This window comes from Epinephelus moara, chromosome 6 (assembly GCF_006386435.1).
Source record: "Epinephelus moara isolate mb chromosome 6, YSFRI_EMoa_1.0, whole genome shotgun sequence".
In the NCBI taxonomy this organism is placed as follows: Eukaryota; Metazoa; Chordata; class Actinopteri; order Perciformes; family Serranidae; genus Epinephelus; species Epinephelus moara.
Window position 1 is genome coordinate 9,281,927 of NC_065511.1, and position 24,024 is coordinate 9,305,950.

Sequence of the window (24,024 nt, forward strand, 5' to 3'; positions counted from 1 at the left end):
GGTGAAGGCACATGCTGCACACTGTCACTGTCACTTCAAAAGTCCTACTATGACAAGTCAAAATGTTTGCTGTGAACAAGGAAGACAGCCTCGTTCTCATTCTGTAGGCTTTGTCCATAATCCCTCACCGATCACTTATGCACTACTCTCTATATAACGGACACTCAATAGGTTACACTGTAGTGAGCAGAAAACTGAGATTTTGGACATTTACTAATTATCACCATTTCACGCCACTAACAGACAGTGCCTGACTTTAATTTGCCCTAATGCATTGTGGGATTACTAACAGAAAGTGGTGTACATGCCATGGACATTACTTTTTTGATTTATTGTATGAATTTTTGAGGGCACTGTGTAGAGCCTAAATCTTACACTCAAAAGTCGGACACCCAAAAAGAGAGTAAAGAGAGTAAAGAGAGTGAACTATGAAGTAAAAAGGGAGTGATTTTGGACACAGTTGGCCAAGTTGCAGCATTAACATTAATTAGCTAGTGAATTTGGTGATGGTATGGATGTCTAAAACCTCTAACATTCTTAGACCTTGTGCAGACACTCTTAAATATGTCGCTATCCGAATGTCTCCTACAGGCTTATCAGACTTTAGGCCTCATGGGCTGCCTTCCTATTGAAATGATCTGTTAAAAAATGTTGGACTAAGCTGATTGAAGAGAAAATCACATTAGAAAATAGACTGGATTTGACTTAACACTTTACCTCACAATAAAAATATAGTTGCTTGTTCAATTCTATTAGTAAGACATACCATTGAGGTTGAAGATTTATTATGGGAACCTGATAAACACTCTAAAGGGGTGTGTCCACATAGTGTTTTTCTTTGGTACAAAAGCAGTGGCAGGGCGCTGGGAAACACTTCATCCCAGTGCTTCATTAAAAAAAATGCTCTCAGTGCTTTGTCAGTGTTGCACTACTTGTGGGTTTTGTTTCTGTGACAAACATATTTTGACATTAATGTTAGTTAGATAATGTAATTCCATATTAACAGAGGGTTGACTACACAGTGAACAAGAAGCTTACAACACGTACGATGATAAAGGCACAATACTTACCAGCAACATTTAGTGTCTGAGCAATCTGCTCTCAAGAATGGGCTTTTTGTCTTTGTAATAGTTTCTGACTGATATATCATACAGCTTGGAACAGACAGTAGCTAAAGGAGCGGAAGTGATGACACCAGTGCCTTTCTGAAAAGTTGGGAGGTTTTCAAGTAGAAGCCCTTGGAGCGGCCACACAAAAAAGCTGGAGTGCTCTGAAAAATAGATGTTGGGTGCAGCACTTTCCCTACACTCTCTTCTTATTAGGATCAATTGAAAAATAATGCTGGTGCTCTGTAAAACAATGCTGTGGACACAGACCCTAATCTCTATAAACAGGTATCTGCATGTGTACGCAGAATCTGTAGACAACAGGATAATTGGTAGCATTCTGGTTTCTGTTTGTCATTCAAGTGGTACTGATCAATCACGTTTGAGCGGCAGGTAAACAGTTCGAGTGGAGGGCAAAAGAGGCAGAACGCATTTGGCCAAAGTGCAGTCAAAATCCCATAAGCTGTCGAACTTTTTATTAGCTTTCTTAAAAATGTATCTGCATTCATATGCAGATATCTGGTGATAGAGATTAGCCCAAATGTTGTCTTGACCAGTCTCAAGGTCCTAAACGAACTGTATGATGACCGGTGCATGGAAGAAGTCTTGGTCTGGATATATGATTGCTACACCAGATCTCTCAAAATATTAGCCATTGCCCCCAAAGGCTTATCGTTGTCAGAGGAGAGGTGATGGGCTACAAGATTGCTGAACACCAAAACCTAACTTTTGTGAATGTTTTCAAAAGATGCTTGACAGTTGAATCAGGACACGTTTTCTTTGACACAGACATAGATACCATACATACTGTATATTTATACATTAGTACAGAGAAACCCATCTACACACACACACACACACACACACACACACACACAATCAATGTTTACCTTTAAAGGCATTTGTGGCCGGTAAGTCAGTTTCCTGCATACTGCTCCTTCCCGCGCTCTGCCAGCTGCTGCCGATGCTGCGATGGATGCCAACAGACAAACCTTAACCGGTCCGAGCCACGGCCGCTGGAGGGAGGGAGGGTGGCCGAGAGGAAGGGACGGCGCCTGCCAGTCTCACTGCCATCTTTCTTCATCAACAGTCCATGTGCGTGAATAAAAGGCCGCTGTCTGTCCAATTCTGCAACAGGCGACTGTCGCACAGTCACTCTAAGTACACAGCTGACTGGTTATCTAGTCTGTGCGATTATATAACTGTCTTTTGACAGTTTTGCTACTGCAGGACCTGGGCAATGTGGTGATGGCTAAGAGGAAGAGGGGCACAAAAGGAGGAGATGGAGGGGTCTTGGGTCTGAGACACTGACTTCAGGTCAGGTTAAAAGAGGATGGATGAAGGTTTAGGAAGTTGCAGTGTGGATGTGGTTGATCTGAACTCTATCCTCCCAGCAGCAGGCCTACAGCCATGGCCAGCACCATGAATTCTTGTCTGTCTATCAATTTTTCAACCTGTCTGGATGCAGGTGAGCTTCTCAGCCTCTTTTGTGTCTGTGAGCTTCAAATCTATTTATTTCTCAGTCTCTCTGTCTGCCTCCGTCTCCCCCACAGTCAGGATTCTCTCTTAAACTCAGCTCTAATCAACATGCCGTCTCCTCCGATTCTCTGAGCGTTTTTGCAGGCTTGTTCCCGTGTTTCTTTGACTCCCGTCCTCCCTCGTTTATGTCTTTTGTCCCGTTGCTGCAGTCCCAAACTCAGCACGAGGCACTGAGGCGCTCTCACACTGGCACCACGGCTATAGTAAAGAAAGAAAAAACACAGACAGAGGAGAAATTCAGTGAATAAAATCATGAGATACCAAAAAACAACAGGCAAAATAGATACACCCTAGCAAAACATGGGCAGGGCTGACTGCTGGCCTGCAACGACCAGTTGAGAAAAGTGCACAAAAAACAACACTCATCGACATCAACCCACGCACACACCCACACACACAGCAGAGGACGAGCCGCAGTGTGTGTCTCAGTTTGGATAGCAGGTGGGTGGCTGGCTGGCTGGCTGGCATGGCCCCCTTTAGTTCCTCTCACCCACTAGGTTCTTACATGAAAGGGAAAGTTTTTCTGAAAGCCAAGTGCTGCCTGTGACCCTATTTCACAGAGCAGGGGAAAGATAGAGCCACATGTCAGTGTGCCACTTTGAAGTCTGCCTGATAAACAGGGCTGGAGGAGGCTACGGCTAAGGAAACAACAAAACTTTATTTACATTTCAAAAGTGCCAAGTGCTTTTTTTGACTGGGAAAGAAATAAAATCCAAAAGAGAGGAAGGGGAAGAGGAGGGTGGGGGGATCGGAGGAAAACCGGTTTAAGAGTAACAACAGCTACTGTTTTTGTTGTCATTGAGAACAAACAAGATAAAATGAGGGTGTTGGCGAGATAGATCACATAGAGGGATGGAGTATGATGGGGGGAGAAAGGGAAATCACACAGGAGAAAGGCAGATGGTTAAGAGAATAAACAAGGGAAACATCCTGTAGGAAGAGGAGAAGGCAACAAAAAAGGGAGAAAAAAAGATTTTCAGAAAAGGAGGACAGAGAGAGACAGAAATCAAACAAAGTTCAAGAAGAGAAATGTTGCGGGACGAGAGAAGGGAGGAAAGGAGGAATTTGTTGGTGGAAAAAGCAGACAGACGGTAAACAAACACACGCCCTGTCTGAGGTTTGGAAAGGCTTGACAGATCTCAGTTAGCTAGTCTTATCTCTGCTGCATTTGCCTGTACTTATCGAGTCTTATCGCAGTAAGGATACACACAACAGCTTGTGCCCCGACAAATGGAAAAGTAAAGGCGAGAACTGGGCTGCCGTGATGTCGAGGGATATTCACTTCATTATGTGCCCTACCAGTGATTCATCATTTTGTCTGCTTGTGATAAAGCCAAGGCAATGTCCAGAGTCTTTCAAAGTCCATGGTGGAGAGAATGGATTGAAATGAGTTTCGTGAAAGTCAAGGAGAGGAGAGGAAATGAACAGAAAGGAAAGGAAAGGAGAGAGGAGGGGAGAAAGGAGGCCGCCACACAAGACTAATTGATTACAGCGTTAGAGCAGAATTATCACAGATTAATCCTGTGTTTGATATTGAGAGGAGCAGCCTGTGAATCCACACAGAGATTGGTTTTGTGTGTGTGTGTGCGCATGTGTGCATGTGTGTGTGTGTGTTAAGTCTGATAATCTTAAGTTTATCCCTGCTGAGGCCAGTAGAGTTCACTGGTTCACAGGCTGAAAGATGATGCAGCAATTTTGGTATTATCAGGTATTGGTATCAGGTATCAGGTATTATCACAACAGCGGGCCCCAAAAGGTTAAAATGTCAAGTGTCCCCTTAGTTACTTTTGTAGTATTTAGGGGAATATATTGGCAGAAATTGAATATAATTAGAATGTTGTCTTTAGTGTATAATACCATGAAAATCAGAATCATTGTTTTTTTTCATTACTTTAGAATGAGCTGTCTATATCTACACAGGGAGCAGGTCCTCGTCTATGAAGATCACCATGTTGCACCGCCATCTTTCTACAGTAGCCCAGAAGGAACAAAGCAAACACTGGCTCTAGATAGGGGCATGCACGTTTTTGAGTCAGCCATCATAGTTTGCAGCCCCTGTATGACGAGTGTCCAAAAATCATTAATTTTTTGAACATGAAACTGCTTTATTGAGTGTTTTTTTTGCTTTAAATCACCACATACTTTTGTTTTGGAGAGGAAGAGACCTCTGCAGATAATTTTGCTCCATAATTTTGACCTTTTATTCATCCAGAGCTTGATAAAACTGTCAGCCTACATATTTCACATAATTCAAACTGTATTAGATGGACACATAAGAGAATGTATTCTTCAGGTTAGCTAAGAAACAAATATGGAAATAAATGTTTTTAAGGGATAATAAGCCCTAAACCCACATTCACAAAGAGTTTGTCATTTTAACAGGATTTCCTGTTCATGATTTCCTACTAAATAAAATATGGCATTATGGAGATATGAAGAAAATCCTCAAACTTCTCTGATGCCACCTCCTTAAATGTCAATATTTTCTATTTTCTTTAATACTCTATAACAGTAAAGTGAATATGGGCTGTGGACAAAACAAGACATTTGCGAATGGTATCTTGGGCTTTGGGAAACAGATTGACATTTCTTTTTTTACAATTTTATGATGTTTTGTGGATCAAACAACTAATCGATTAATCAAGAAAGTCATTGACAGATTAATTTTGTTGCAGTGCTAATAACCCGGCAGGTATGTTTATGTCATCACATTTATGAAAAGATAATTGATCATTAATCCAATGTTGTCATAAAGCAATCCTGCTCACTGAAACATTGCCCACAGAGGCTTAAAGGGAAATTTCGGTTTATTTCAACCTGTCTCCTATCGTCCTAAATTTGTTTCAAGTGACTAGTGACATAGAAATAATAGTTAGCATGTTAGCCGTTAGCCTAGATACAGCCGGGGCGCATAGTAGCGTCAGACCTGTTAAAACGTAAGTAAACGGGCAACCATCAAGTGCAAAGTTAGTCCACTAAACAAGCTTTTTTTTTCCACAAAGACCGCCTCATATCGTTAGGATAAATGTCAGAGAACATATAGAAAACGACATGTAAACGTGTTGTCTTACTTTACTGGTGTGGTGCCATGTTTGTTTACCATCTAGCTCTGCTTTCCAAAGCGCGGCCGAAACATCGCGAGAACAAGCAGCGATCTCACAGCGTGCCTGAACAAGCAGCAACAGCTGGAAGGCAGAACTGGACAGTAGCCTGAAAAGTTCATTCATTTATTTTATGAAAGATTTATAGAATAATAGCTGACTTTTTGCCAGACTTCGACTTTGTGGAGGAGGAATTTGATTTTGGAGAGTCTGATGGCCGCCCTTATTTATTTGAGCCAGAATACAGTGACGAAGAGCTTCGTGAAATTGAAGAACGGAGGAGGAGGTAGAGGACGAGAGAGGAGCAATGGCTNGGCTAACGGCTAACATGCTAACTATTATTTTTATGTCACTAGTCACTTGAAACAAATTTAGGACGATAGGAGACAGGTTAAAATAAACCAAAATTTCCCTTTAATACTGACAGAGACATTGAAAGGATAGTTCTGCAGTATAAACTGTATGGCAAAATCTATGACTTATCACAATTTTAGATAGTCTTATGGCCCACTCCTCAAATCAGTCAGAGCAGCCACCTTTACATGTCATCCTGACCTGATATATTCTCTGTACTTTCCTGTAAGCAGGGAAGTACTGTAAGTATGAAAACACGTTGCTGAGAATCCTCTGAAACCTTATTAAGGACCCCTGCTGGCCCCAGGACCCCAATTTAGGAACCAAAGACTGTCTGGTACCACATACCAACAAACCAGCTGCCACAAAACTGGAGCAGCTGACAAAAGTAAACTGTTGATTTATGACACCTAACAAGAAAAGGGGAAAAGTCCAAGAATTTATTTGCCCTTCTTAAATGTAATGACAGAGCATTTCCCAACTTATTCTTGTCAGAGTTGGAGCAATGAAGGCGCAACAGAAAGAAACACAAATTAAGAAGTGGGATTTTTACAACGTGTGCATATTCCAGTAACTGATAACGACATTATTGTATGGCGTGTATTAAATCCCACTGTATCGCTCTATTCTGGAGGAGAAATTAAAACATCATATGCTCTATTCAGAGTCCTGGAGTAAGGACTTTATATCTGATTCCATCATATAAATGTTACATTATAGTCCATATAAAACTACTGCACAGCACAAACCCTCAATGGCTTATCAGGTAGGATTGTTCCTGTAAATAATAACCAATTTCTTCCAACCTGACGCACAAGCTCTTTCTGTGGACTACCTGTGAGTCAGTTCAGCCTGACCCCGCTGACTGTCTGTCTACGGGGTGATACGAGGACAAAAAACTACTACTACAACTACCACTACTACTGTGGCCTGTCTGTTTGTCCTCTGGGTCATCTGAGGACAGCTACTCATCATGACAGGCTGTGTATATTAACGCTGTTTACTGTTTGACGATGATATTTGAGGCCCCAGGTGGATGTTTGTCTGTGCTCTGGTCATTTAAGGACACCTCATGTTCTCCTGTCTTATCTCTGGATCTATCCCGCTGTAAGACTTCAAAGTCTGAGCAACACAGAGAGCACAAAAGTCTGAAAAACACCCCAGCAGCAGAGCAACATTTAAAACTAAAGTAGAAAAGGAAAAGTGAAGCTATTTTATTGTTCAGTCTCTTTCAACTTTTGTTAAGTTTGTCATTGACAAGGAAATGGAAAAACCTGTGACCTGTGTTACTTGTCTAAGCACTGCATTTTCAGCAAAATGTTTACATACAACATATTTAATTTGTTTTTCAATATCCGCTCCTAACAACTACAGCACTATTTCACTTTTTTATGCGTATGTTTTGGTAATCAGAGCTTGATTAAGGTGGCTTTGGTTTAATAGAGAAAGGTCTGCAGTTCTAGCATGAGACACAGCAGATTTAAACCACAATCTTAAATCATCAACTTTAGAGGGACAGATCATCCTGACATCAAAAATACATGTTTTTCCTCTTACCTGTAGTGCTATTTATCGGTCTAGATTGTTTTGGTGTGAGCTGCTGAATGTTGGAGATATCAGCCATAGAGATGTCTGCCTTCTCTCCAATATAATAGAACTACAGTAAATGGCACTCGGCTTGTGCCAAAAAATACATCTGAAAAACTCAACAGCAATGTCTCTTTCCAGAAGTCATGACCCAGTTACTCAAGATAATCCACAGACCTTGTTGTGAGCAATATCATCCGCCAAAGAAGGAAGCGCGCATCTACTCATGGAAGAGAGGCTCGTGTTCCAGATAGTAAACATTAAAGGCGTCCTCCTTTGCTGAGCTGTAACGTTTGTAAGTTCAGTGGTCTTAGGTGAGCCAGCAGTAGATACGCACCTCCTTTGGTATGGCGATAGGGTTGACACGTGTAGTTCGGTTGAAAGAAAATAGTTCCTCCATGATACTGCTCACAACAAGGTCTGTGGATTATCTTGAATAAGTGGGTCATGATTTCTGGAAAGAGACACTGCTGTTGAATTTTTAAAAGTATTTTTTAGCACTTTGAGCACCACAAGCTGAGTGCCATCTAGTTCCATTTTACTGCAGACAAGGCAGACATCTCTGTCCCCACCAATATCCTCAACACTCAGTAACTCACACAAAAACAATCTGGATTGATAAATAGCACTACTGGTAAGAGGAAAAGTATGCATTTTTGATTTTGGGGTGAACTGTCCCTTTAACCTACCAAAGCTTGCTTTTTTAATGTGTTCAACGCCTGTTGTGGATGGTATCACTTATCAAATATACAGTGACTGAATTATGCCTCAAAACCTCTTAAACATCATTCAGAAGTCAAGTGTCTGGAGAGAGCGTGTCAGGCTTGTGTGCTACTATGCAATAAAATAATAATAAATTGTTTTTTTTATTGTAAAACAAGTTGCAACCAAAGGCTTTTCTTTGGCTGCTCTGAGGCAAAATTCCTCTGATGTGGTTCTACAGTATCTTAGGGTCTCTGACATGGACAGTACGTTTTTGAGAATCCCCACTATAGACAGTATTTGTGTCACTGTCTCTTATAATGAACTCCAATAGTACAAAAAACACTGTGAGATGGCCTCAATAGACTGTATTTGAAAAAAGGCACGCACAAACCTTGATAATGACTAGTTTTACCAGCTTCAGTCCTGCTGTTATGGGGCTGCACATGACCTCTGACCTCCGACCTCCCTGGAGTACGTCAAGGAAGCATTATAGCATTATTAGTACTGGGGTATGTTTCTGTGTGTACAATCTGTCTGTCATTGTAACATACGGGGATGACTATAGCAACTCTAAGAGCCAGCTCTGACTCCTCTGCTGGGTCACACAGGGACATGTGCTTATCAGTGAGACAGCAGTCAGACAGGCAAACATGGATTGGGGAGCAGACTATTAAACCATGGGGCTGGTCGCATCTGTTACACTGAAAATTCAAGCATGCTGAGAATGTGATTGCATAACAAACCAAGAACTGGGGCTACGGAGGTGATTCAGAGTTCTGTTGCAACAGACGTGGAGAAAAGAGTCACTTAAAAATGTAGCTCTCATAGACTTGTTTATATTTGGTCTGTCTCTTATCTAACAGTATCGGCTAGAGGAAATATGAAATGTCTCAGTGCTGGACAATAAAGCTATGCGAATGTCTGCGAGATTATAAACGGCTGAGGGTGATATTCAATTTGATTTCTTTGGACTCAAACAATGGGGGCAACTGTGGACACACAATGTGCAGGAAAAAAACAAAAAACACACAGACACTGCTGAATATGCCCATCAGACAGCGATGCCTGGTTTGGATACTCAAGTATCTTGATCTTCTCTTTCCACCTCAATTTTACAGTCTCTAAATAGTTGTTCTTTTATTGTCCAGCTGTCAAAATCCAGATGACGAGAGCTGATAAAAATGCTCATCTTAATCGCCTTTGATTGTTGTTGCATGCTCAAAGCATTTAAGCAGCAGAGTGCTTTGTCATGTTTGGCCTGTCGGGCTACATAAGGTCCGCTCTATCTTCTTTGTGGGCCATATCCAACCTGCAGGTTTAACAAGTATGCGTGAGCGTGGAGGGGATAATGCTTTCAGTTGTGCTTGTGTGAGTGTGATTATCTGTCTGTGTGCAGCTAATCTGGCAAACTACTGGACCAATCAGCCTAATATTTTGTATGCTCAAGGACCTCTTGTTGTTGTTGTGGTGAATTACAATAGTTGAAGTTAAAAACCTGTTTTATTGATTGTTTTATGTCATCATTAACTGCTTATTCCTCACTCCTCTCAACTGGCCGCTAGGGGCTGCAAGTTTTATGTAAATTGGCTCAGCTAAAACCAAGATCTCACCCTCAGTTGAAGGCCACATTTTGGTCTTCATCGTGGTTCAAAAAGTGACATTCATAAAACTGTTTGGTCTCATTTTGAACCAAAGCATCTGCAGTTTAATTCTGTACCTGATATGTTATGATCCACTTAAGTTAGGCTGCTTACAAGATGAATTAGTCCCCGTTTTTGTGTTCTTCTTTCAATTGTCTTGCAATTTTTTTTTTTTTTTTTTAAAACACTTTATTTGTAATTTTCCAAATATCCTATAAAACAATCATATTCTCTGTTTTACAAATAGCCATAGCAAAAACAATCCCAAAAAGAGACAAAAACAAAGACAGACCAAACCGAAAATCAACCTGACAAACTTATCAAAGACAACTGACAGACAAAACAAAACAAAAAACAACAACAACAACAACAAAAAAAACAAAACAACAAGTGCACCTAGTATTCCTTATTACAGGACAGTCCAAGGGCAGGTATAAAAGCTCAGAGTTCCAGTTCCAGACCAGGTAAATTGTTCACATAAGTTATTAGAGGGTCCCAGGTTTTGTGGAATCTGTGGATGGAACCGTTGAGGGTACATCTGATCTTTTCCAGCTTTACATTCTGCATAACGTCCCTAATCCAGTGGTAGTGTGATGGAGGAGCAACAGCCTTCCATTTAAATAAAATCAAGCGTCTGGCTAACAAGGAGGAGAAGGCAATGACCCTCTGTAAATGAGCGGGGGGAAGAGATCCCGTCGGTTCAGAAAACCAACCGAAAACAGCAACCAAGGGAGAAGGTGAAATGTTATAACCATATGCATTAGAGATGACTTCAAAAAAGGATGACCAGAAAGGGACAAGTTTCGGACAAGACCAGAACATATGATAGGAGGTAGCCGGGGTCTGTTTACATCTATCGCACGATGGGTCTATATTCGGAAATATTCTTGCTAGTTTAGCTTTCGAGAAGTGTAACCGATGCAACACTTTAAACTGTATTAAAGCATGTCTGGAGCATATGGAAGAAGAGTGGACTCTAGTAAGAGCCATATCCCATTCCTCATCGGACAGCGGGACCCCCAAATCACTTTCCCACTGTTCTCGAATATGGGAAATGGAGAGGTTACAGCTATCCATGATATGGGAATAAATAAATGATGTTCTCCTCTTATTCAGCATATTGACCCTTAATAGAGAATCCAAACAGGAAGGAGAGGGAAGGGTAGGGAAATCAGCAAACTTTTTACGAGTAAAATCTCTAATTTGCAAGTATCGAAAAAAATGATTATTGGTCAGACCGAATTTTCTGGATAATTGTTCAAAGCTAGCAAAAGTATCATTAACATACAAATCTTAAATACTACGAATTCCCTTGTCATACCAAATTGTGAAGCCATTGTCCACTAAAGATGGTTGAAAAAGATGATTACGTATTATTGGTGAGTGAACCGAAATACTCTGAATACCCAGACATCTTTTGAACTGCTTTACGATGCGTAGTGATTGAGTTACAATTATATTATCCTTAATATTATTAACTAGCGATGGTAGGGATGCACAGAGTAAGGCAGGGAGTGAGAGTGGACTGCTTGTAACCTTTTCAATCTGGAGCCATGCAGGGATCTTATCCTTCCAGTCTTTTAACCACAGAGAGATGGCATTAAAATTCGCAGCCCAATAATACGTGCGCAAATTTGGAAGTGAAAGCCCACCTACACATTTCGGTCTTTCCATAAATTCTTTTCTTATACAAGCTGATTTATTATTCCATATAAAAGAAGAAACCATTTGATTAAATGCCTTGAAAAAAGATTTTGGTATGAAAACAGGTATCGCCTGAAACAAATACAGAAACTTTGGTACAATATTCATTTTTACAGAATTTACTCTCCCGATCAGAGATAGTGGCAGAATAGACCATCTTTTAATATCTTGTTTGCACTGTTCTAACAGAGGAGTAAGGTTACTTTTAAACAGACTGTAATAAGATTTGGTGACTTTTGATTGTCTTGCAATTTTGACTGTTTGTGAGCCAGGAGGGACAATTCCAGTGGGCACAGCTGTGCCGTGTTCCGGCTGCCATGGCTGCAATCTAGTTTTATTCCATACACCACATGGTGTCATGCCATGCTGGGATCGTTCCATTAGATTTTGTAGACTTGCAGATTTTGTCGATTTGGGGATTTTTCCTTGATATCTGTGCTTCTACCACAAGTAAGGAGGGGACTTGGTAAAATTGTTTCTTTTTTAATCAATTTTAATTGTGTTTATTGTTGTTGTTTTTTTCCTTAGTATGCATGAGTCAATGATTTGTTGTGTGTGGGGAGTGAAATTAAGTTTTAATGAAACAAGAGGTCTAACAAGGGTTTATAAACCTGGGTTGATTACTAAAACCATTTTACACTTTATCATTTCTGTTCAGCTAATGAATGTACTTCTGAGCTACTTAATGATCTTTTAGTTCACATAAGACAACTTATTTGCAGTGCAGTATTTGTTCATGATGATCTTTTGATAATGCAGAATACGTGTGCTGACAGCAGATGAAAGGTCATTTAAGGACACAGCCACTCTGTCACACATGGATAGATGAAGATTATACAAGACCTCAAATGATTAATGGAAGATCCACTTTAGTCTGGTTCATTAGTCCCATCCATACTGTACTCCTGTTTGACGAGCTTGGCTTGTGGCCAGGCTGCAGTTAAAGAGGCCTCTTAAGGTTGAGCCCAGCAGCTACTGTCTCACTGTGTCCTACTGTTCGTCTTGCAAGGACAGAAAACAAGGACAACTGCTTTAAGTTACTGTATGTACATGGATAAATCATCAAACAATCATCAGTGTGTCCATTTTATAGTTGCATGATTTGTTTCATTTTTTTCATTGAGCCAAATGGTTAAACTCAGTGTGCAACATATACAGGTGTAAAACCAACCATTATCACTATTAGAAATGGATAATACATAATATCCTTATATAGATAGTTTTATGAAGTTCCTGAGTATTTTGGGGTCAGAACTTTGGTTAAAGGGTCAGTTCACCCAAATCAGGAGACAAAAACATGTTTTATTGACTGACCTTTTGTGGTATCGAGCTGTGGAGATAGCTTTGGAAATGTGGATTATTAGAAAAACAATGTCCCTGTTACCTTGGAAATCCTGACCTGGCTGTGTAAAGTTTCAGGTGGAATTATTCTCACAAAAAATTCTCTCTATGGAAACTGCTGACAGTGTGTAATGAGGATTTACCAGTGTCAAACCTGCAAAGTTTTATCTAATAAGCTATTTTGCATATTATGAATAATACACTGTGTAAAGACTGTGTTTTTATAGCCCACTTGGTCTTACTGGATTTAGTCCTATTTTCAGAACCTGTACTTGAACCTAATGGTACCCACCTGCTGTGCATTACACCACAGCCACTGAGAATTATCAGTTGTCACTGGCTGGCAGGTGTCAAGTTATTTTCTTGTAAGTGATTAATCAGACACCTGGTTAATCACTTACACAGGTGTTTCATTTCAGCTCTAAATGAAAACGCCACTATTTAACTGTAGGCAACAATAGCAGCACTACCACAGCTTCAGCACCTTATGGTTTAACTAAAGAGTTTTGAGTCTGTGTACACAGCAGTTTCAGCCACAGTTCCACTTGCCTTTTCCCTACATCTGTCCTTCAAACCTGCAGACTGCACCTGCTTCACTGTAATTATTTCAAAGCCTCTCTTGTCCTCTTTTTTAACACTGGGAACTTTAAAGTAGGAACTAGAATTGTAATGTAGATCCCTGGCTCCTATTCACAGGTCACAAGTATCTTTGAGCAAGGCACTACACCACAAATTGCTCCTGATGTGTGTGGATGTATGTGGGGAAAAAGCAAGTCAGCATAATATATTCCATGTATTTAATTTCGTGGTGTATGTGACAAAAAGGCAAGAGCAAAATTAGTAAAGATGTATATAACTGGATGTTTCTACAATTTCCAATTTGATCAAATTTGTTGGCAAGTGGCCATGGGATTGTGTAAATACATGCTCAATCTACCACAAACTGGCCAGTTGTCCATTAGTGTCATCTTTGATTCGTTGCAGGTAGTGTTTTGACTCAAAGATCAGAGTTTGCATATAAAAATGAAAATCAGAACACTGGAAAATTGAATTTAGTTTTTCTAAAACTGATTTTTCATTTGTCAGACCACTGTAAAATTAAGATTATGGACTCCTTTTTCTAATTTTTTTTTTTTTTGTAGAATGTTGGATAGAAAAACAGAAATTAAAAAATAGAAAATCTGAGAGTTTAATTTCTGTTTGTGTGTTGGACTGCCGACAGCAGCTGTTGACTTAATTTACATCTGACTGGCTGGCTGAGGGTCAATTGTCTCACTTATTGTCATGCATGTATTCAAAAAAATCACATCCACTCATGGTTGAGCACAGATCCCACTTCAGTACATACTGATCTGACAAACAAAAACTACAATTTTAGAAAGTTGAATTAAATTTTCACATTTATATTGTCTATACGGAAAATTGAACTGATGAGTTACACAGACCCTATACTTACATGTTGTAGGTTTCAAGACCTCTTTGCATTGGGTTCTTTGCAAGAATGAAACAAACATCTTGTCAGGTTGTTTTTCTTTTTCTGTACTTAAGTGTCTAAGCTGTTCCTGAGAGCACACTTAGTGTGAGTTAAATAAAGCTGTTTGCTGGGACTTTGTCTCATTCCAAGAATTCCTTTTTCTTCTGGCAACTTACTGAGCCGATATCACTGGTGCATATCATCGTCTACCTTTCTCAAGTAGAAAGCAGAAATGCCTGAAAAAATAACCTCTTTTTATTTTTTTACTTTTCTAAGGAATTATCTAATAAATCATTTGCCACGGGAAAAAAATGTGTGAAATGATGCACAAAATGACTGGCACAGCAAAACCAAACAAAGGTAGGCTGAAGGCGTCGTTCGTCACATCCTTGTCTGATCTGGCTCTGTGTCACGCCGACCGCCAGCCGACTGTGACAAATCTGACAGGCTTAATCTGGCTATGCATCAACTCTAGTGTCGAGAGGCCGGACGCACAGACAGACAGACAGGAAGAGGGGCAGTGATGGTGACAGACAGATAGACAGACAGACAGACAGACAGACAGGAAGAGGGGCAGTGATGGTGACAGACAGATAGACAGACAGACAGACACATACTTGAAAAAGCAGACGGAAAGGTAGTTGATGTCGGTAACAGAAGTTTATAAAAGCTCAGCAGTCTCAGCAGCTGCAATGACAAACACCACTTAAATCTGACAGGTGGCTGCACTAATCTAGACATTTAATTTTTAACAGACACAACAAAGATAAAAAGGGCTGCAGAGACCAAGAACAAGGAAAAAGAGACATCAGGCATCAGAGAAATAACTAAATAAGTGTACAAATAAATAAAGAGCAAATGGTTATTCTATAGGCTTTAATGTGTGTGTGTGTGTGTGTGTGTGTGTGTGTGTTGTGTTGAATTGATAACTGCAGATGTGTTTTAAAGCTATAGGCCCTAATCTGACAATCCATACTGACAGAAAAGCTCCACACAAAGACTATAAAGAGAAAGAGCCATCGGGCAAAATTAGCCTACACTTCCATAAAGAGACAACTGATCAAAGGCCTGTCCTCAAGGGCTCTCCAAGGATTTGCTTTAAATGTCTCCTGATGTGCTATTTAGTAGCCGAGCTGATTGGATAACTGTCTTGAGCAATAAACCCAGACAAAAGATAGGAAAAGACTGGACAGATTAAAAGAGAAATCAAAAGCGAGATTGTCTTTAGGCATAAACACTGGGCTCATACATGTGATGTCATTCTATTGAGCAAAACAACAGATGTGAAGTGGACGTTAAGTGATGAGCTGCAAAGGGCCTGGTGAACATCAGACTGTGTTATATGGCCACCAGCACAGGCCTGCTTCTGGTGATACTGTTAACTACTTCCACTGGACTTGCTGCCATGGCAACACACAACAGGGTTTTTATGTCAAGGTAATTTGTCTTATTAGTTGAAATGACAAAGTAAGACTGCAAAAAAGAAAGAAAGGCCTACTGTGTCGCTGTAGATTGACCACATTCGCCCTAAATGGATTCTGGCATTGTGAATGATCAGTGGTGTGAAGTCGTTGCCACAAAAAGGAAGAGAGTGATTACCTGAAAGTGAAGAAGAAAATACAAAAGCATTTCCTTAACAGCAGTGAGAGAGCACATGATTCAAAACGAGCTAGACTCGCCACTGTGTCTGAGCCTTAACACCAGTACAAGTGAGGGTGCAACAATTTATTGGCTGAGCATCAGAATCGGCCGATATTCGCCTTGTTAACTGCCAGCTGCCTAGCTATAAGATGACAGCGATGGCAGTGGCCAATGTGTTCTGTCTTTTTCACAGACTAAAAGGCAGAGCTCAAAACCAACAAGGTCCTGTCATCCCATCGCCCCATCGTCCCATTGTCCCGTCATCCTGGGTACAGAAGAAAAGATCTTTCCTGGGATGCCTTTGGCACAAAGGGACACAATGAACTCACTGTCGTCAGGGGACGCACCCTATTTTTACCCTGATAATGTGACATTATGAACAATAAATCTGTGTTAAATCTGGCAGGTGGAGAGCTACTTAGCGTTAGCTGTTAGCTGTTAACAGCCAATGGCCTGAACTAACAGCTCACTGAGTTCAAATGTAATCTTGTAAAATTTAGCCAGAAACCTGGAATAAATACAGTTGTTTGAAGGAGACATTTGTTGATGTTTTTGCCTAAATATAAAATAGATACTAGAGAATGTGATATGTTACATATAGTAAATAGGGTTATGAAGCATTTTCTTTAAAAAAACAACAACCAATTTTTCATGTGAAAGAAGGTTATATTAAAAATTGATTCATAGTTTTTTTTTTATGATTGAATTTGTCCTCATTCAAAAATAGTATGATAACGGGCAGTTGTTGTGTTTTTTTTAAATAAAAAGGGCACAAAAGGGGAAACAAAAAACAACAACATTAAAAAACAATAGTGCACATAGTATAATTGTTATATTAAACACGCATATCTGACCAGATATTCACAATTGATGCATTCCCAATAACAAGTTAGTTGTAGTGTGCTAAAGCACAACTAGCCAGAGTGCATTATAAGTCTGTGTGTGTGTGTGTGTGTGTGTGTGTGTGTGAGTCTGTATAAACAGTCTTGATGGATTTACTGCAAAGTTACTGCAAATAAATTACAAAGTTAGAGCCATTGTGTCTACCCCCACCCCTAGAGTTTAATTATTCAATAGGGGTGGGAGGAAAAATTGATTCACACAAGAATCAATTCACATATTTCAAAACTCCGTTCTTGTATGTAGTTAATTATTGTTATAATTTCTCCTCACTATGTTGACTGGAGTGAAAAGGCAGAGCTGTGTCAAAAGGGCACAATGCAGCTCCCAGACAGTGTCAGCTGGTCCAGGGAAGGCAAGCCTTTGGGGACATTTAAGATTTATTCACTTAGTAACTTGCTTTGCCAGAGAAAGAGGAAGTATTTCTAAGCACAGTACAACATGACATTGACAATAACCAAGTGGAGCGCCAAAATTCACACCAGCACCAGCAAATGGACCGGTGTTTCAAATTAACGTGTGTGAAAGCAGACGGAAAATCTGGTGGTGCTCATTCATGATTAAAACAATGCCCTTCCTCTGCACAATGTTGTGCCACTTAAACCCTGTCTGCAAACAGCATTGACACTGACGGGGGACCTGACTGCTTTCACAAACCAGTCAGTGGCGACAAGACATTACATTTGTCATCGTGCTTTGTCGTTCCCATTTCTTTATCTAAACCTACACAGAGCAGATGGAGTGGTAACTGTGTGCAGTCTACAGCCTTATACATGATATCTGGACACTAAATTTAGAACACTTTTTCAAACAGTTGGCATGTGGTGCTAAGGAATTTATTTCTGTTTTCTGGACTGTGACAAAGGGCCAACACACAAAATCAACAGTAAATGTTTACTGTCTCTTGCTGCCAACAGTACATAATCATATTATGTACAGCCTCAAGTGTACATAATTAGGTTACATACACTAAGAGTGACAGGAAGGAGGGATAAGGCCAACAACTGTCACAATCAGTGAACCTCACTAACAGGCAAAAAGGGGCCTTTCTGTGGTGTGCTCTTATTATCAGTTTAAAATATTTTCATGTTTAAAAACACTAATTAGATCCCCAAGAACTATCTAGCAGGTAAATCTCTCTGTGTGTTTGTTAGCTGAGAAGTAACAAGAAATCGTAGTAGAGAACTGCTGAAGATATTTCTGAGGTAATTCAGAAACAGTGTTGGATTTTATACTTTGCCAACCAAAAGCATCATTTTCCAATTCCCCCACTGATTAATGCGTATTTCTACAGCTTTTACATGCATGGACTGTGATTAAGGGCTTTTTAAGTTGGTTCAACTAACACTTGTTGTGCTCCTTTACTTCCAAAGGTACAGAAAAAACTCCAGCCTCTTACTTCTAATTCTATAGCTAAAGGCAATACATCTCTAAGAATAAGAAGCATGTTTTGCAAAGCTGCACAAGACAGCTAATGTTAGGTCATAAACTTTCAACTTTTGAACTTTCGTTGACTTTTATGCATATTTGGGAACAGAGAGTTAAGAGGAGACGTAGGGGGCGGTATGCTTGTTTTCTGCGTGCAAAGCCAAACACCCTCTTTCCGCCAGTGCCTTTTGATCTCCTGCAATCAACCACAAACCATTCAACCGTTCCATAAATGGAAAGAAAAGCGCCTGAAAATACAATGACAGTGAAATGACACATTAAAGGTGACATATTATGCAAAATGTACTTTTTCATGGCTTTTCAGTAAGTGTCCCTGGTGTGTCTAGAGACCCCCAAAGTGGAAGAAAAGACCATCCTCTCTCTCTCTTCCTCCTTCCTCCATCTATCAGAAAACGTGTGTAATAATGAGCTACTTAGATTTGCACCCCATGGGGGGCTTTAACACAGAACTACCTGCAGCTAGGTGACCATCCCTGCCCACAGAGTACCTGCTGAATCGACCTCGCTGTCCGCCATAGTGACTTCCTAGCTGTGGCAGACCTGGTACTGTGGCAGGAGCAAAGCACACTGTTGTTGGCTGTAAGAACATGCAGAACATGCAGGCCTTGGGGTACTCCCATAATCTGAGCATGTGATGACCCAGCTGGTGAACTTTATTTTTAGTTGTTGTTGTGTTGGTTTTTTTTCTAGGATTTTGACGGAAATGTCTCAGAGAGGGCCAGTACACAGCAAGATTCACTTTAAAACTGAGGATCAGGATGGATCGACTGTCCGTGACACCAACTTCAAACTTGGAAGCCATTGCCTTTGCCATTTTTATGTTGTTTTGTTGTTAATTTTGCAAGCAAGCCCGTTGAAGTCAGTGTTAGTATGCTTCATGACTAATACAGCTTAGCTTCTATTGGAGACATCCGGGGGCAGTGCCTTACGTCATGGGTCATACAGAATGTCAAGTGTTTGATACATGTTCTTGTCAGCTCACACTGGGTCTTCTTGTCACTTTCTGGAAAAGCTACAAAAACTGTAAACTAAAAAGTTGGTAATTAACTGAATCTTTGCCTTTACCCCAAGATTAAAGCTGCAGGAGATCTCACACCTAACTATAACTTCAAACAGAGATGCTTCTTGTTTTTTTTGTTAGCATCCATTTACAAAGATACTCTTAGACATTTGCTCCTTGTACTGCTGGCACAACTGTGACCATGACTAGACTTCCCTACAGATTTTTAAATGACTACAGCTAAATTACTATATAAATAGCAGTATTTACCGGCAGAAAACATCAGGAAAATGTTGTTCTTTTCTCCCCCATTTTGGATGAGCTTCCTGCTGGAACTTGTGCTGTTTCGAAGTTTTTGGTTAAGAAGCAGTAAAGTGTGGTTAAATGTCTTCTTATTTTACATTTCTGGCACCATACAGTGCAGTTAAAGTCCTTTACACAGGTTCCCTGAAGACCAAAAACACAGACCAATCAGGGCAGAGTGGGTTTTTTCAGAGACTGGAGCTGAAATGTGTTTCAATAGACGGTCAATAAAGCAATATGCAGGCAGACAGAATAAGAAAAATAAAGTGTTTTTGAACATAAATGTGTGTAAACATGTTCTAGTAGAAAACAGAAATCCAAGCATGAACCTGAAAATCAGTGTAATGTGTCTCCTTTAAGGAGAGCTGCAAATACTCAAAAAGGCCAAAACAGAGGAACTCCCGTCTTTTAAAGAAGCTTTGATCAAGTTAAACAAACCATTCAGTTCAGTCTTGGATAAAATGATTTACATTCGATAAAACACTGGTGCCTTTTAAGGCCCCTATGAAAAGAACCTTTACCTTCTACAGCGAAGACCTGAATACACACGAAAATACAGACAGGCACACACAAATCCAACCTTGCATGCCATTCAAAGAAGTATGTAAACATGAAAATCTGCAGGTATATTTGAATACAGAGACACACACATAAAAAAGATCACACAAAGAAGCACAGCATGTGCAAAAGCAGAAGCTAGAGGCAGCAGCGACATTACAGGCTGCAGTCACGCAGCAAAAATTCATCTTGTTCCCTCTGACTGGAGAAAATAAAAAATAAAGAAAAGCAAAAAGAAAATCAGACGGCACAGCCAACAGAGGGACCTGCCTCCCCAGAGAGAGCTGTGACTGTCTGTTACCCTCCAATCCACATGTATGGATACAAAATCACACATTCAACTTACCGTGGTGCACAGTCAGTCACCCATCCTGAAAGTCCTCACATGCATGCACACTAGGTATTGCCTTAGCCTTTTGCTGTTGAAAGGGGACATAGAGGGACACTGGTGCAAAGTACTGTCAGAGCTGCGATGTACTGGTTGTATGGGGGCCTCTGGACTTGACTCCACATTGAGAATATGTGAAGGGAGCATGGTCAAACTAAAACAGGATGTAATTTTCTCTTAATATGACAAAAATCAGCGCCAACTGTAAGTATAGCCCATTTTGAGGTGACCCAGTGGATCCCCCATACAGTTTCCTGGTCCATTGACCTCCTTTTGGGAGCCACGGCTTCATGCCACAAACTGCACTGGACCACAACGAGATTTCAAACAGAATCTTAACAGAGACTGGGGTAAATAGGTCAGGCCTAATGGCTCATTCCATTATGCTCTAAAAGGACATTAGAGGTGACACTCTACATGAAGCAACTTGTTATGAGTCCTTAATCTCTCAGTTCAGTCTCTCAGCAGCCATAAAACTGCAGTGAGACAAGAAGCTGACTAAGGAAAATGAGTGTGATAATAATGCTGTTAAAGAACTGCAGCGCAGAGTCCTTTTGGAGCTTCCCAGTCACTCCGCGCTGATCTCATTCTGCATTAATCAGCCAAAGGTCACGGTTACTATACATTAAGAAAAACTTCTTTTTTCCCAGGACTTGATGAGCAGGGTTATTCTCTCCTGCTCTGAGGCCCAGGCTCATTAAACATATGACCACTTTTGACCATATGTTGACATCAGCACCACACCACAAGGGATACGACACAGTTTAACATTTACACACACTACAGGGAAAACAGTCTACATGCTCAGGCAAAGTATGAAACCGTTCTGAATGTCTGTATCATGTTAGCAGTTTTTGTGTGTAAACGGACTGAGATCATTGTCAATAATGTTTGAATATCTGTGCTCTTGGAGTAACAGTGACTCGGGAAAGGATCTTTGTCCAGTTGATTGGACTTGAGTTTACCCTGACGTACTGTATGTCTTATGTATTCCAGTAAGTTGTTGTTTGTAAATAAACAAGCCTTTCCTCCAGAGCAGATTCAAAGCAGAAAAGAATCCGATGTCTGTCACCACAGTAGTGATGAACATGAAGAGAGAGAGAGAGAGAGAGAGAGAGAGAGAGAGAGAGAGAGAGAGAGAGAGATCTTTGACATGCACCTGACTAATGCCTCAGCCATGCGCTGGCACATCTGGCTGAGACAAAACACTCTGTACTGATGGTTTCTTCTGAAGAGTTCACATTCCAGTTGACACACCTATCACGGTGTGTCACTTTAACAGTACATTAAGTTTTACTCTGTGAGCTTACATTTACAGTAATGATCATTTACCAGAAACATTACAGGTCATACATTACTCTGTCTCCGCCTGTCCAGACAGGTGAAGACAGAGCAACATTTCCTGCTACAATATATATGAAAAAATCAGAACAAAATTCTTTACAAAAAATTCATGTGAACTCCAAGATTTTAATTTACCCTCGGACCAGACTAAAACATCTACTTGGAGAAAATAGTGTCAGTGCCATAGATGCAGCAAGATGACAGTCAGTGCATGTCACAGCCTAAGAGACAACCAACACAATAACATAGTTCATCCCGTCACAAATCACACTCTGCCTTTTTATTTACTCCTTCACTTCAGGTTTTTTTCCCTTTAAAATTTATGTCTATGATTTTGTATTAATGCATTGTTGTTAACTGTTTGTGAATTTTCCCTGTCTTAAATTTTAACTGTGCTTTGGCAACACATATGAAATGGCATGGCAATAAGGCGTATTGAATTGAACTGAATTGACAGAGAGAGACAGAGAGAGAGAGGGAGAGAGAGAGAGAGAGGGGAGCAGCAGGTGGAGGATGGAGATGGTGTTGATGTGGATGTTAATACTGGGGTAAATACAGCAAACAGACACTTCGGTGTCTTAACAAAACAGAAAATATTAGTGGATTAATTGGTCTAAATCATAGTAATCCCTAATTGTCATTGTTATAAATAATGAGTCCTGAGTAAGGCCCTGTCTACATGTATAGATATTTTTGAAAAAGGATATTTTGTCTACGATTTGGCCTCTCGAGGTTTACGTCAGAGTCCTGCACGGGTCGAGTTTTCAAGATCCGCCCCTACCCGACCCGGCGACGTACAAACCCGCACCCGAACCGCAAACCCGCGCATCAGGCCAATTAGTACCGCAACCCGGTCCGACCCGTTGAAACACGACCCGCAGCCCGACCCGTAACCCGGATTTAAAGTAATCATTTTGGGTCATATTGGCTGAATATTGAACAGCATATCGCCACAGTTAAGGTGCCAGTAAGTAAACAACGACCTGAATGAAGCAGCTCTCACAATAAAAACCTGACTTCAGCTCCATCATCAACCCTCTGTGTTCTTCTCCCATACGAGTGTAAAAGCACTCGTTTGTTACGTTTAATGCTTTTAAACTTTTAATCTATGTAAAGGAACTTTACATGTGTAATAATAGACTTACTTTCTGTCCAGAGCGACGTTCAGCAGTTACGAGCCGTCACGTGTTTTTAGAATCCATCGAGGAGAGAAGTAATCCATCAGGGAAACACTTCAGAAACATTATAAAGTGATAGTTGTACGTTTTATCCACTTATTTCTCAAATACCTAAATAATTATTTACTGTTTTGGAAGCGGCGCTTGTTAGACGGTGGCAGCCATGTTGATTCTGTCGTCCAATCACAAATTGTGTTATTAGATGGTGAAACGCGTGTAAACAGCTGAACCAATGACCGTTGCGGAATAGCGGAGGCAATCCTCAGAGACTAAATAATGACCAAGATAGTTATCTGTAGTTTACCGAACTAATGACTGATGTGTTTATCTAAAACCCGCGATCCGACCCGCATGTTATTTTTTCCACCCAGATCTGAACCCGGGAAAAAAATTTTGTTTTTAAAAAACCACCCGCAAATCAGCTGTTTTTGCGGGTACCCGTCGGGTGCAGGACTCTGGTTTACGTTACTAAAACAGAATTTTTTGAAAATGGTAATAGGTTTTAATAATGGTTTCATAGGTTTGAAAAAAGAAATACTATTGTTCGATGTGTTCCTGCCAAAGAAAAAAACTACACAGACTCTTCTTCTGTGGCATTTGACTTATCACTGGCATCGCCTTTATTGCCACCTACTGGCCTGACAGGCATTTGGAGTCATTTTCGCGTTCTGGGGTGGACAGAGATATTTTGCAAGACGAAAGTTGTGTGAAC

The 24,024-nt window shown here is 40.4% G+C and overlaps 1 protein-coding gene across 1 annotated transcript in view; it reads right to left on the reverse strand.

The window, feature by feature from the left end:
* LOC126392363 (low-density lipoprotein receptor class A domain-containing protein 4-like) overlaps positions 1-24,024 on the reverse strand; it is a 281,047-nt gene that overhangs the window by 181,083 nt on the left and 75,940 nt on the right. Inside the window, exon 2 of the mRNA XM_050047731.1 lies at positions 1,997-2,843. Coding sequence (XP_049903688.1) covers positions 1,997-2,036 — 40 coding nt within the window. The 5' untranslated portion in view covers positions 2,037-2,843. The remainder of the gene's footprint in view (positions 1-1,996; positions 2,844-24,024) is intronic.